At 69.6% G+C, this 13,713-nt stretch overlaps 1 protein-coding gene across 1 annotated transcript in view; it reads left to right on the top strand.

Annotated features, from left to right (window-relative positions):
* The window catches only part of TCERG1L (transcription elongation regulator 1 like), a 76,568-nt gene that overhangs the window by 38,457 nt on the left and 24,398 nt on the right, over nt 1-13,713 (top strand). Inside the window, exon 5 of the mRNA XM_045854608.1 lies at nt 11,917-12,008. Coding sequence (XP_045710564.1) covers nt 11,917-12,008 — 92 coding nt within the window. The remainder of the gene's footprint in view (nt 1-11,916; nt 12,009-13,713) is intronic.

Raw genomic sequence — 13,713 nt, 5'->3', positions numbered from 1 at the left:
TCCGGCGTTGCCCCCCAAGTTCGGGTCAGGACTCCTGCTCCCCGGAGGCCCCCTCCCCACGGACGCTCAGCCTCCAGCCTCTGAGGACTCGGGGAAGAAACGGGGCCCCTGGACCCCGCCGGCCTCCCTCTCGCTGGCCTGAGCAGCCCGGGGCGGGGGGGCGGGGGGGGGGGCTCCGGCATCTCCCGAGCGCAGTCTGGTCCTGGACGCGGTCCCCGCCGGTGCGGACGTATTTGTCATCTCGCTGCTTCCGTCGCCTCGTCGTTCAGGTTCTGGGATGTTGGACAACAATCTTTAGGAAAAGAGCACCTTTTGGACAATTCATATTGAGCCTTAAAGTCTTCTTTCAGCTCACAACGATTTAAATGCATTTATTCCGAGAGCTGTGAGCGGTTCCTGCCGCCCTCGGACGCGTATTTAGATGGCGGTGGTGAGGGCCGCAGCGGCGCCTGCTGCGTGGCCGCGGAGGCGGGCGCCCGGCCGGCTGCTGAGCTGCGGGGGCCTGCGGGAGTGGGGCGACCCTTCAGAGAGGGGGACGCGGGCCGCACACGTCCCATTTGTCACCACGTCTGTCTAGACAGGGGTGTCCAACCCCCCGGCGTCTCTGGGCCACACGGGAAGGAGGAGAGTTGTCTGGGGCCGCACATTAAATACACTGCACCGCGTAACCACAGAAAATTCTCCTCGTGTTTTAAGTGAGTTGACGGTTTTGTGCTGGGCCACACTCACAGCCGTGCCGGGCTGCGTGCGGCCTGCGGGCTGCAGGTCGACGGCCCCGGCCCAGAACACTGAGTCTCTGATCACGGAACTGCCGTTGTGATGGGCACCTGTGCAGGGCCCGCTCCTCGGGGTTCCGGCAGGGACCCCTCTGCGACTTCGGGCGTCCCCACGCCCCCTCCACTGGAGGGCCCTTCCATCGGAGAAGCGGCCGCTGTCCTGCCCGGGGCCCAGCTCCAGGTGGGGCCCCAGGTGCGAGATCGGGGGGTGGGGACCTCCCCACGAGTCACCGTGCAGCCCCCCCCGGCCTCTGACGAGGGCCAGCACACAGGGAGGGCCCACTGCCCATGCCCGCAGGCAGGACGGAGCACGCCTTCTGGGAGACCCCGGCGCTGACCGTGCTGCGGGTCCCAGGGTGCGCGCCTGAGGCCTCCGGGGGAGGGATGGGAGAGTCCGGGGGACCGCCTGCCCTGTCCCTTCCTGGCCCCCGGGCCCTCTCCCACCCGCCCTCGCTTGGCCACCAGGAGCCCCTTGGTCTTCCCTGGACGCACCGGCCTGCCCCTCGTCTCTAGCCGCCCGCGGGGGGCCCCCGTCCGCAGCCCCGTCCTCTGGGCGTCTCGTTTCCTGGGAGCAGGGCTGCCTCGGGCCCCGTCCACCCCGCTGAGCTGGGCTCTCCTGCTCCCCGTCGCGGTCACTGCTGAGGGACACGGCCGCCACCGCCTGCCCTCCCCCGCACTGCCCAGTAGCAGCGGGCTCAGCAGCGGGGGGCCCGCCTGTGTGGCCTCCGCGCCCCTGGCCCGCGCCCACGGTCGGCCTCCCTGGGTGCCGGCCGCCTGCCCAGAGGCCCGCGGTGCGACTCTGCCCTTCTCCTGGGCTGACTCGTTCCTGGTCAGCAGACGCCGCTCTGGCGGGGACCTCCCGGCTCCCCGACCTTGGCCGGACACCCGGGTGGGGGGTCAGTTGGTGCCTGGGGTGTCGTTGAAATGCTGCCTGCACGTTACTCTGGAACGCAGAGCCACCAGCTGATGCTCCGCGCTGGGGAGGGTTGAGGTTTTCGGTGGCACCCACCCTGCCCCCCGGGGAGCCTGGCGTCTGCAGACCCCAGGTGGGCGGTGGGGGCGGCGTCGGCCGCACATCGTCACCCTCGTCCTGACTCCGTGTCCGGGGGGCCCCTCCCCCCGCCTTGGGCCGACTTGTGCGTGTCAGGGACCAGCAGGGCTCCGAGACACCAGGCGGGCAGGCCGGCGTCCTCCGCCTGGGGGCCCTGGGGTGGGGGGGGAAGCAGCGCCGTCCCGGGGGGTGGCCCTTCCCAGGCCCACGCCGGCCCGGCGAGGCCGTGGAGCGTGGGGCCCCTGCAGCTGGAGCCGGTTCGCGGGAAGGTGCCGTTCCTTGTCCGAGCTGCAGCTCGGCCGCTGCGAGGCCCGGGCCGGCAGGAGGCGGCCCCTGGGAGAGGCCGCCGGGGACCCATTCCCGCCCAACGCGGCTTCCCGGGGATGCGGCTCGCCCAGCCCAGCTCCTGCTCCCCTTGCCTGCCTCTCACTTTTTGATTTTATTGCCATTTTTTGACATTAGAAGAAATTGAAAACCTGTTCAGATTTCATAGCTTCACATTTTAGGAGCCGGTAATGCAGCCAGTCGCCTGGATGCGTCTAATTTATGCCTCGGGACTCGCCTCCTTAATTCCGCGGCGTTCCGCGGAGGGGCCTTCTGGGACGGAGCGGGAAGTGTGAGACGAACATTTCCACTCCCCCTTGAACGGAACCGCTTACCAGGCACAAAAGGGGCTGTGAGGCCGGGTCTGATGGGGTGGGCGAGAGGGGGTGGGCCCGGGGACGGAACGAGCCGCTGGGTGCGACTCTGGGGTTTGGCAGAGGGGCCCCAGGGAGAGTGGCGGGCCAGGGCCCAGGCCCTGGGCCGGTCGGAGGGCCCAGCCGGGTGTCACCCCGGGCCGGAGTCCCAACCGCCGTCTCCCGCGGGGCCCGGGCTCTCCCTCCGCCCACCGACACAGCGTGCGAGGTGGCGGGGGAGGTGGCCCCCCCCGTCTCCTGCAGGCAGAAAGGACCCGGTGACGTTCACTCCTACGACTGTGTCCGTGGTTCCGTCCGTGACTGGTCTGGGAGGTGTGGGTCGCCCGGCGTTTGGCAGGGCTTGGCGAGGGCACCACCGCACCTGGGCAGGGTCTCGCCCGGAGCGCCTGAGGGCCGCTGTTCGCGACGGCCCCTGAACCCTAGGTGGGGCTGCAGCGTGAGCGCCCGGCAGGGTGGCCTCTGCCCCCTCTGTCCCCTGCGGCCCCAAACGACCTGCTTGCTGCCCCAGGCGCCGTGGGCTGTGCTGTGGTGACTCACTGTCCCCTCCAGCAAGGCAGGACAGCAGGCCCCTGGGCGGTGGGGTGTCCGTGTTGTGAAGTGAAGGTGCCGGAGGGGCCGGGGTTCCTGGGGCAGGGGGGCCCTCCCACCGGAGCTGCTGGGAGGGACCAGGGGAGCCGGCCCGGGGGCATCTCCGGGAATAAGCCAGGCCCCCGAGGCCCTTTCGGGAGGTGCTCTGGGCACTGATTAACCTCGAGCCACAGGGTGTCCTCTCTGCAGCCTCAGTTTGGGGTCAGCAGCGGGTTCTGGTTCTGCTCCCCGTTCTCAGCGTCCGGACAGGGGACCCAGTCCGGTGGGCCTTCCTGCCGGGGCGTGGGGCCTGGGTCTGTGCCGAGGGGCACCCACACCGAGGCGGGCAGCCACACCCCTCGAGGCAGACGGGCTGCCATGGGCTCTGGTTCGCAGCGGCACTTTCCCAGCTGCGCTCGCTGGGGGGCCTGGAGCCGATCAGGGTGAGGGGCCGGGCGTGGCTGGACCTGCGAGCTGGCCTGGCCGCGGGGGCCGAGCCAGGACCCCTGGCCCCAGGAGGGCCGCTCTCCGGGGTCCCTGCCGCAGTCTGTGGGAACCTGGGGTGGCTGGACTCAGGGACACCTGGGCCCCCCCAGCCACTGCCTCTCCTTGCTCTTTGCCCCGAGTGACCGACAGGCGACACCCACCACTAACCTGTTCTGCCGGGTGTGACGCGCTCCCGAGTACAATGTGCACCCTCATTTTGGTCCACACTTCCAGGAAAGCGATCTTTTGTTCTAATTTTTTAATTTGATGTTTTTTTTCTATGTAAAAGCAACGATCGAATTCCAGGCTGTTATTTTGCATACGGATGTTGTCGTTGCTTCCCAGAGTTACCCTTTTAACACGTAAGCCTAAATGAAAGAGTTGTAAATGTTTACATAGACATGGAGTTGGTACCACCCACGCATAACGCCCATCCTCATCTGTCCCTCAGACGTTTGGGCACAGGTTGCACACGGCACGCTATGGCACGGCAGGTCCGGGAACAGGCTCCCGTGGGGGGGCGGGGGCGAAGGCGTGTCCCGTCAGGTGAACCGGTCGCCGGGGCCGCGGCTTGGGGGAGCAGGGGAGCCGCCTGTGCCGGTGGAGGCGCGGCAAGACCCCACACCCTCGCCGGGACGAGTCCCGACGGACGGACGCGAGGAAATGTGGCCCCGGGGGCTCTCGAGAGAATCGGGGCAGAACCGCGGTGCGTCACAGTGAGGGGGCTTTCCTCTGACCCAGCACAAACCCGGGGGCCCTAAAGGGAAAGCACAGTCCGTGTGACGCCCTAAATATAACGATTCGGGGCATGAGACCCAGTGGAGGTCGGAAGGCCCCCGGCACCGTGCCGGTCTCAGCCTCGCCCCGGGGCCCGAGCAAGTCTCAGACCACAGGGACCTGGCGCAGAGGCAGGACTGCGGCGTTGGGGGGCGGGGGCAGCAGGTGGAAGGGACTCGGCGCAACCGGACCGGGGTTGCGTCTCCATCGGGACCTGAGTTCCTCGGGGGGCTCTGGGGACGTCGTCCGTTTCATTCCTCACACACCCCCTCCCCCCGCCGTGCCGGGCCGAGACCCGTGTCTGGCGCAGGGTAGGTTTTCGTAAGCGTCTGCTGAATGGAGGCACCGAAAGTGGGGTGCATTTCTGAGGCACGCACTGTCGCCCTCCGACGGGCACGGGCGGAAGTTCGAGCCCACCCTGTGGCCAGGGGGCGGCCGGGGCGCTCTGTGGGGTGCAGCTGCGGCCCGTGAGACAGCTGTGCAGGGTGGCCCGGTGGTCCAGAGGCGGCCCTTGAGGGCGGCCTGGTGTCTGGGGGCTGGGGGAGGGGCCTGGAGGAAGCGGGAACCTTGTGGCAGGAGGAGGGGACCCAGCAGACACCTGCCCACGAGGAGGACCGGCCAGCCCCGCGGGGGAGGGGTCCGTCCTGGGTGAGGCCATCGGGCCGAATGCCCGCCCCGCGCAGTGCCCTCCGGCGGGGTGCCCTCTGGCGGGGAGCCCTCTGTGGGCCTCCCGGAAGTCCCTCGCTGCGTCCTGGGTGACACGGGGGTCCAGGACAGCCCGGGGTGGGCGTGGGCCTGCCCGGGGCCGCACAGCCCAGGCTGCCCATTCATTGCTCCTCCTTCACAGGCCCGCTGCACCAGGAGCTGGGGTGGGGTGACAGCGAACTTGACCTATGACCCTTGCCCTTACCGAGGTCACTGTCTTTGGTGTCTCAAGCCTCTGCCCTCTGCGTCAGCTTTTGGCCGGGGCTCCTCCGTTGCCCTGGGGCTGGGGCATCTGCTCGGGGGGTCTCGCCTCGTCCTAAGCATCGGAGCTGTGTGTGGGGCGGGGGGGTGGGCGTGGGCTGGGTGGGGAGGACCCTGGAGGGGAGCAGGGCCGCTGACTGGGTGGCCGTGCGGGTAGGGGCCGGATGGCGAGGGGCCGCACCCCCGGGTGTGGCGGTGCGTCCACCACCGCATGACCGTCTGGTTCTATGACCTTCCGCCCCCCGAGAAGAGCCCCCCTCTCCCCGGCTGCCCCCCAGCCGGCCCCACGCAGCCGCCGATCTCGCCTATCCCCTGGGCGTCCCCCGTCTGGATGCCCCATCTGAACGCCAGCGCGCCCGGGCGCCCTCCGGTGTCTGGTCTCTCCCAGAGCACCGCGTTTCCAAGGCCGGCCCAGGACCCGGCCAGCACCCGCCCCACTCCTGGCCGTGGCGGCGTAACTCTCCGTGGCTCGTTCCCTCGGGGTCGTGTCTTCCCAGCCCGCCGGCCATCGACGCACACCTGGGCTGTGTCCCCTCTCGGCGACCGTGACTCCTGTGGACAGGGGTCGAGGACGTGTCTTCAGCTGCTCGGGGAGCACGCCTGGGAGCGTGCGGTGACCCGGGGACCCCGGACTGCGTGGCCGGGGACCGTCTGACGTCCCCACCAGCGGCCCCGTGGGTTCCCGTCTCTCTCCCCTCGGGTTGCCTTCTCCTCCAGTTGGGTCCCTTCCAGGAGGGCGGGGTGGCCTCCCCGAGGGGCCTTGTCTGCGTGTCCCGCCGCCCCTGCTGCTGAGCACAGGTGTGTGCGGCCTCCGCGTGTGCCCGCGGGAGCAGGGTCTGCTCCCAGGGCCTCTGCTCGCCCTGTGACTGGGCTGCGAGCCCTTCTCCTCTCTAACTGGGACGGTTACTTGGACGCTCTGGATCCGAGGCCGTCTGAGAGGCACCGTCTGCACGCAGGTGCTTCCCGGCTGGTAGGCTGCCCCCGCCCCTCCTCGTGGGGGGCTCTGACCTCGGGGGCGCACGGTCCGGTGGGGGGGGCCCTGCTCGCTCCCCGGTGGAAGTCCCGCCTGAGGCCACAGCTCTCGCCACGCACACAGGGTGTCCAGGTCCCGTGGGCCCGTCCGTGTCTCCTTGGTTTGGCCGCCCCACGCGTGGGAGGGACAGATCGACGAGCCCCCTGACGTCCTCCGGTGGGCGGCCGCTCGCTCGCTCGCTCACGCGTGTGCGTGTAGTCTGGCACCGACACGCACTCGGCGTCTCTTCTGTGGCGATGGGACAGCCGGCTCAGAGCAGACTCGAGAGAAGACACGGCTTCTGGCCTCCGGACGCTCGCAGACACAGGATGAGCCGCTGGCTGTGTTCTGCCCGTGCGGAAACCCGCACACAGTGCCTCCTCGGGGACGAGGGGGTCCCTGGGCTGCTGGCTCCAGGGCAGCTCTGCGGGGGGCCGGCGCCGGCTCTGCCCGGAGCGGGGAGGGGCCCTGACGGGCGGGCAGGGAGGCAGATTCCGGAACCGGCCCCGTCCACTGCGGAGCCGGTGTGGCGGGAAAGCCAGCCCCTGCTCGGCCCAGCCAGGGGCGGAGGGAAGGACCGGCCCTCGGGTGGGGCAGCGGCTTCGGCTGAGGGGCTCGCCGGCCCTGGCGGGGCACCAGCGCTGGGTGCGTACTCGGCGGACAGCGTGCCGCCGGCAGCGCCCCTGCCTCCCGGGAGTTCACCCTCCAAGAAGGGGGTTGCGTCCGCCGGAACCGTGAGGGCGGCCTGCGCAGTGTGGACACACAGACGGCGTGGAGCCCGGGGCCGGGAGGCCCCTCCGCTCAGTGTGGAGTCGGGGGGGGGTGCCTCGGGCGGGTGGAGGGGCCTCCCAGCTCAGGGCGGGCCTCGCTCGGTGCGGACGGTGCTCCAGCAGAGCGGGTCTGGGGAGGGGCCGGCCCGGAGGATTCCCGGAGAACGAGGTGCGGATGGCGGAGGACGGGTTCGGCTCCGTCTGCGGGGTGCGGCGGGGGGGCCACCGACGGGCACGGAGGGTCCGAGGTCGAGGCGCAGCGGAGGCGCGGCTTGCGGCCCAGACGTTCTGACTCCGGCTGACGACACGCTGACCCGAGTGGCGGCCGGCCCCGCAGAACCGGGGGACGGACAGTCTCGGGCGAGAGCCTCCGTCTGCGTCTTTCCTCCGGAACGAAGGGTCTCCTTTTCCCAGACGCTCTGTGGCAAGAGTGGGCTGGACTGTCTTTAATTTTTAATACCTTTCAAAAGAAATGGTCATGAAAAATGCACATTCCTCGGAAAACCTCTGCTGTGTTCCAAGCCGGAGACGGAGAAACACAAGTCAGACCCACCGGCCCCCCCTCCCCTTCGTGCCGCAGGAGAGCCCGACCTCGTCACAGAAATGCATGCGTGTGCCGGTGGGTGACAGGCGGCGTCCCGGCGCCAGGCCCGGCGGCTCGCCGGCCGAGGTCAGAGGTCGAGCCCTGAGCGAGCCCCGCCGCCCGCTCCGCACGCCGCCTCCCGGCCCGCGCCAGTGAGAGGCCGAGTTCGCCTGCGGCTAATTAAAGCCGTTTGTATGGAAGGACGGAGGCCGCCCCTTTGGCGAAGGAGGAGAAGAACGGAAGGAAGCTGCTTCCAAACAGGCCCGAGCTGGTCTCAGCCGCTGAGGCTCGCGCCGCGCCGTCCGCCCTGCGGCGGGAACCCGAGGTGGGAACCCGAGCCAGCGGGCGGGGACGGCGGTTCCGACAGGGAGGGGGCCCGGGTGGGGGGGGTGCCGCGGGGGGGGGGCGGTGGCCTCCGTGGGCTGGGCGGCGGGTGGGGGCCGCGGTGGCCCTGCGGTCCAGGGCCTGGCGGGGAGTGGGCGAGTCCGGCGACATCGCCCCCAGCGCAGCCCCGTCGGGGCAGACGGCAGCGGCTGCAGCTCCCCGCCCCCGGGAAGGACGGAGGTCGCCGGGGCCTCCGGACCTGCTGGCAGCTGCCTCCCTGCGGTGGGACCAGGGGTGGCTGCGGGAGGCCCAGGGTGCCTCTCCGGGGGACGCTCCCACAACCGGCGAGTGACAGGGTGGGCACTGCCCGCAGCTGCTCGTGTCCCGGTGAGGTCGCTCAAGGCTTTGCCACCTCTGCGCCCCGTCACGCCGGGGGGCCCGCTTCCCTGCAGCGTGGGCTGGGGACCCTCCCCTAGGCAGGGTGGGGGGATGCGGGGCGAGGGCCCAGGGTGGCCGCTGGGTCCCGCTCTGTCCTGAGAACTGCTCGGCCGCAGGACCCGGCAGCGACGGAGTCACAAGGACGGGGCGCTGCCCATGCCCTGGGCTCGGCCCCCCTGGTGGGCAGGCCTGAGGGGAAGGAAGGGGCTTCCTCCCTGCTCCAGGCGCCCTCCCTCGGCGGCAGCCAGGCCTCCCCCACACCCACCCACCCCAGCCCCCGACCCCCAGGGTCCCCTGAGTCCGAGCTCCGGCCCTCGCCGGGGAGGCGGCCCTGCAGACCGACGCGTCCGCCGGCCTCATTCATAGCCGCGTCCGGTGCACCTGAGCGTGTCGATTTTATTATCTTAAACATAAATTGCATTTTGCCCTTATTATGAAATTTTTCAGAGGAGCCCAGTGCTGCTTAAACTGACAAGTAGTTGGAGCCCTCCCCGGCGGTTCGCCGTGTGACCTGGAGAACAGCTCAACGAGCCTATTTTTCTGCGCGCTCCGTGAGCCGGCGGCCCCTGCCGGCCGGAGCGGCGCAGGACTGGGTCCACGGTGGGGCTGGGGGGGAGGCTGGGCGCACAAATGCCGTCGTCCGTCACTCTCCTTCGGCCGCTCCCGGAAGCGGACAGCGTGGGGGCTGCTCTGGGAGTGAGGGCGCCCCGGTCCAGAAACGGGGCCCCCGGGTGGCGGCTGACGGACGCTGGGGAGAGCCATCCGCTCCAGGCCACGGCTCCCCAGGCATGACGGGTCCGCGGAGCTTGTCCCTGCGGCCCCTCCCGTTGGCTGCGGGCCGAGGCCAGTGCGCACACGGGGTCGCTGCGGGGGTCTTCTCTGTAGACCCTTCCCACAGCAGCCATGGGCTGCAACCACCGGGAGCGAGTCCCGCCACTGTCCCCTCCCCCCTCCTGGCACCTGCAGGGTCGTGAGGTGCGGATGTCTCGGGGTCGGGGGTCCTCTCAGGCTAGGAGGCGATGTGCCCCCTGATGAAAGATCTTCAGAGCAGGCTGGTGCCCAGGAACAGCCCGTCAGGGGTCACGACTGGCGTCTCAGAACGGAAAGGGCCCAGCCTCTCTCCTGCCGGCTCCGTGGGGCTGTTCCCGTCCCGGCAATGCGCCCGGGCCCCCGCAGGGAGCCGGGAGGAGACCTTCTCACCAGCCGCCCTGGCCCCTTCCCTCTTTCCGCTGCGTGTTTCTCCAGGGCAGACCCCCGACGGCGCCCGGGGTCCTGCGGACTGCTGGGGTCCGGAGTCGTTGGGAAGACACTTAGGAGGTTATTTCACAGATGAGGAGACTGGGACCAAGGACCACGATCTTTAGTGAATTAAAAACAGCCTGAGTTTCAGAATTACTCTGTGAGCGAGGAGATGCTGACACATGTCTGCTGCCTTTTTGACACGTTAGACTGTTTTGGCTTGTCTGTGTAAGTTCTTTATTTTAATATTTTTAAACAAGCTTTATTTATTTATAGAGGGGAAGGAGAGAAACATCCGTCTGTGGCTGCCTTTCATGTGGCCCCCACTGGGGACCTGGCCCCCAACCCCGGCACGTGCCCTGCCTGGGAATCAACTGGCCACCCTTCAGTTCACAGCCCGCGCTCAGCCCACTGAGCCACACCAGCCAGGGCGTGTAATAACTTTTAAAAAGCAGCTTTTTGGATGTTTGAAGACGCCCTGTGCTTCACTCAGCAGAGGTTTCCTCTGCGGGGCTGGCCGACAACCTGTGCCCCCGTCACCCCCCCACCCCCCCTCCTGCGGCGCCTGCGAGTCTCAGCCGGCCTCCATCTGGGCCTGGTCCCCCTGACTGCCCACCCTGCGGGTGCCCCCCTCTTTCTCACAACAGCCGCACTGGCGGCCTCAGACGCCCACCCTCCACGGCCCCACCCGGCCCGCCTGACCCGCTTGGGCCTCCCCACCCGGTTCCCGCAGCCGCGGGTGCCCAAGAGCCGGGCCCCAGACGCTTCTCCAGGCGCCTGAGCAAGCCGTGCCCCCGTCTCGGGCGTGGGTGGCAGGTGGCCAGGCCCCGGGCCCAGCTCAGGCCACGACACAGCTCTCCTGACCCCAGCCCATCCAGAGGAGGGGGCGGGGGCGGGGGACCTGGACAGCCTGTTGTTGGTCTGATTTGGCCCCTCCCCCCACTGCTTCACGGCCTGTGTGACTGACAGGGGGAGAAGACACCGGGGCTGAGGGCGGCCGGGCGGCCGGGTCACCCGGTGTCCACCGGTCACGCGGCCTCCTGAGCACGGAAGTCGAGGGGGCAGGTGCGGAGGAAGCGAGGCCAGAGCGGCCTGGACGTGGACGCCGCGGGGCGGGGCATCTGTCCCCGAGGGGGGGTCCCCACCTGCGGGAGGGGCCCTGCGGGAGGGGTCCTGTGAGTTCCGACGGAGCCCACTCTCCTGAGGCCCCTGGGTCGGGGGTCTGCTTGCCCCGTTTCCCGGCAGTGCCTCCATGCCTGCGGCATTCGGCCGGGGTCTCAGCACACGGCGGGGTTCCTGCCCCTGCCCGCCTAGGCACTGCTCCTTCTCCGCTGGAGGCAGAGGGGCCTGCCGCCTCCGTCCTGCAGACCCGGGAATCGGGGAGGGGACGGCCTGGCCCCGCAGGGGGCCTGCAGAGAGCCGGTGGGTGGCAGGTGCCCCCGACCTCGACGCCTCGACAAGCGGTGGGCTCTGGGGGCAACTCCTGCAGGCCCTGCCCAGCAGCACGAGTGACTGCCGAGCCGAGGGCGGGTCCCCGAGTCGGGCTCGCTTGCGCAGCCCCACGCCGTGTGGACGGCCCCTTCGCCGAGGCAGAGCTGGGATGGGCACAGCCAGGCCCCGAGGTGGGGCTCCCAGAGGCGGCCGCAGCTGCCCCGGAGCTCGGTGGCCGGGGCTGCCTCTGTGTGGAGAAGCGGCCTGTGTGGCCCCGGCCCGAGCTCAGGGCCTCCCGAGCAGCCGGCCCGGCCAGAGGGCTACAGGGGAGCCCGCAGGGTCTCCAGGGACAGCGGGTGGACGGCCCGCCTCCCTGTGGGCACAGCACCCTCTGCCCGTCTCTCCACCTGGCAGCCGGAGGGGCCCCATGGCTCTGCCCGCTTCTGTCTGTCCAGATGCAGCGCCTCCGTGGCAACTGGACGCGTGGCCCGAGTCCAGAACTGTCCCCTTGGCACCGCTGTGTGGCCCCAGCCCCCCGGCACAGACGCCCACCGGGGGCGAGACGGCCGGGCCCCCGGTGGCGTGCTGTGGCTGGCAGCGTGTAGACGGGCCCGAGCAGGCCCCGAGGAGCTGGTGGGGGGGGGGTGCCGGTCGTGAGTCCTCCCTCCAGGCTGCGTGACGGTGCCGTCCCCCCCAGGTGCCCATGGCGTTGGCGCACTGACTGAGCTTGCGCCCTCCCTTGGTGTTCCAGACCGCCGTGACCGGTGGGCGCTAACAGCTTCTGTTCTGGTCCCGCAGAGAGAGGCAGGGCCGGGGCCCGCACGCCCTGCCCTCCTGGCCTGCTGCTGCCCGCGGACAGGAAGAGCCCGGCCCGGGGCGAAGGACACAAGGTTGGTTTGGGGTTCGGGACTCGGGGCCCGGGGTGGGGGTCCCGGGGTGCATCCCTCCCGCCGGCTTTCCCAGGTGGCTTGTGGGCGGCACTACGCCTGGCTGTCCCTGGGTGAGACGGTCCAGCCAGAGGCCGCAGGGGACGCCCGGGGGAGAGGGAAGCGTCACAGAGCGTGGACAGGGCAGCCAGCCTTCCCGCCGGGGCCCGGGGCCCACAGCTCACCGGGCGGTGCTCTGCTCGGACCACCTCGGGGTCACCCGGGCCACCATATCCTTGTCCCCACATTTCAGCCCGTGCCCGCAGAGTGGCCGGACTGCGGGCAGACGCTGTGCTCGGTGCCTGGTGTTGACTTTTGAAGAAAACGTCGGTTTTCCGAGTTCAGTACGTTCTAGTCCGGGGCCTCCTGACGTTTGCCCGAGCGCCAGCCGGCGCCGCAAACGCCCACCGCGCGTGCACTCAGCACGTGGGATCGGTCACGCGGGCGGAGGCCTCTGGCCCGAGCCGACGTCCCCTCTCCCTTCGCCGCGGTCGGCCGGTCTCTGCCCCGTGGCATCCCCGTCCCCACGGTTTCGGGCTGGGTCCCCATCCGTGATGCTCCCGGCAGCGCCGCGGGCGTCCGCTGCATCTCGCGTCGAGGGCGCGGTGCAGGCTGACCCTGCGTGTCCATGCGCGTCCAGGGGGTTCCCGGACGGAGGGTCCGTCCGGGAGAGACCAGGCCGGGTCTGTCACTCCGCGGTCTCCGTGGCGGGGACGCAGCCACGTTCCCTGTCACCGGTCTCTGCATGTCCCACTCAGTTCTCCCGCCGCAGGCGCAAGGGGAGCTGGTGCCCCATTAGCCTTCGCTTCACCAGCGGGAAGCCGCCTCCTGCCCGCGAGGCCTCGGGGAGAGGCCTCCGTGACCGGCGGCTCAGAAGCCCAGGTCGCCAGCTCGCAGGGCCTGTCCCGTCACAGGTCACAGCCCCCCCACATCTCCTCGAGTAACCAGCGGGGTCACCCATGGTCCGGGGCCCCTCCTGGGGCCGCTACTGTTCATTAGCCCCGTGATGAAAACGCCCCTCGTTTTTCTAACCGGATTTGTAATGCCGACGCCGGTCTCGATGTGGGTTCAACCCCGGCCTTTCCGGGTGCTCCCCGTCCTGTTCTCTGTTCCTCTGGACCTTGCTTTACCACGGGAAGCAGAGACAGCTTCCACTGCCCGGAACTTCTAGAACAGCTTGCCCTTAGAAACCCGCGGACTTGGGGTGTTCGTCCACACTGCAGACCCTTTGCCCGGTGCGGCTTCCCGCCACAGTGCATGGAGGGCCATGGGGAGACCCCAGCCCGCGGCGGCCCAGGTGTGAACCGACCGCTCGTTTCTGGGGTTCGCAGACGCCCAGCCCGGCGGGCCCGACCCCACGGCCACGCGGGCACGTCCCCAGGGGAATGTTTTCCTCGCAGGGGTTCTCGCCCCACCTCCCGGCCGTCCGGTGCCGATGGCAGGAGCCCTCTCGGTCCTCGGCTGGGGGGACGGTGTCTCCAGGCCACACCCCCCTCCCCCGCTGTCCACGGTCTGCGCAGACCACCGGTTTACCTGTTGGGGGTCACCTCCCCTTTGGCTCTCGTAGACACACGGGGGCCTTTCTTGTCTTCCTTTTTAGTTTGAGGGAACGAACCTCCGTTCTCTGTGGGTGCTCAACCACCCTTCATTTCCTAAACGGAGATGAAGA

This window comes from Phyllostomus hastatus, unplaced genomic scaffold (genome assembly GCF_019186645.2).
Source record: "Phyllostomus hastatus isolate PE091 unplaced genomic scaffold, TTU_PhHast_1.1 phas_scaffold_1066, whole genome shotgun sequence".
Classification (NCBI taxonomy): domain Eukaryota; kingdom Metazoa; phylum Chordata; class Mammalia; order Chiroptera; family Phyllostomidae; genus Phyllostomus; species Phyllostomus hastatus.
This window is presented reverse-complemented; position numbering and strand designations above follow the sequence as displayed.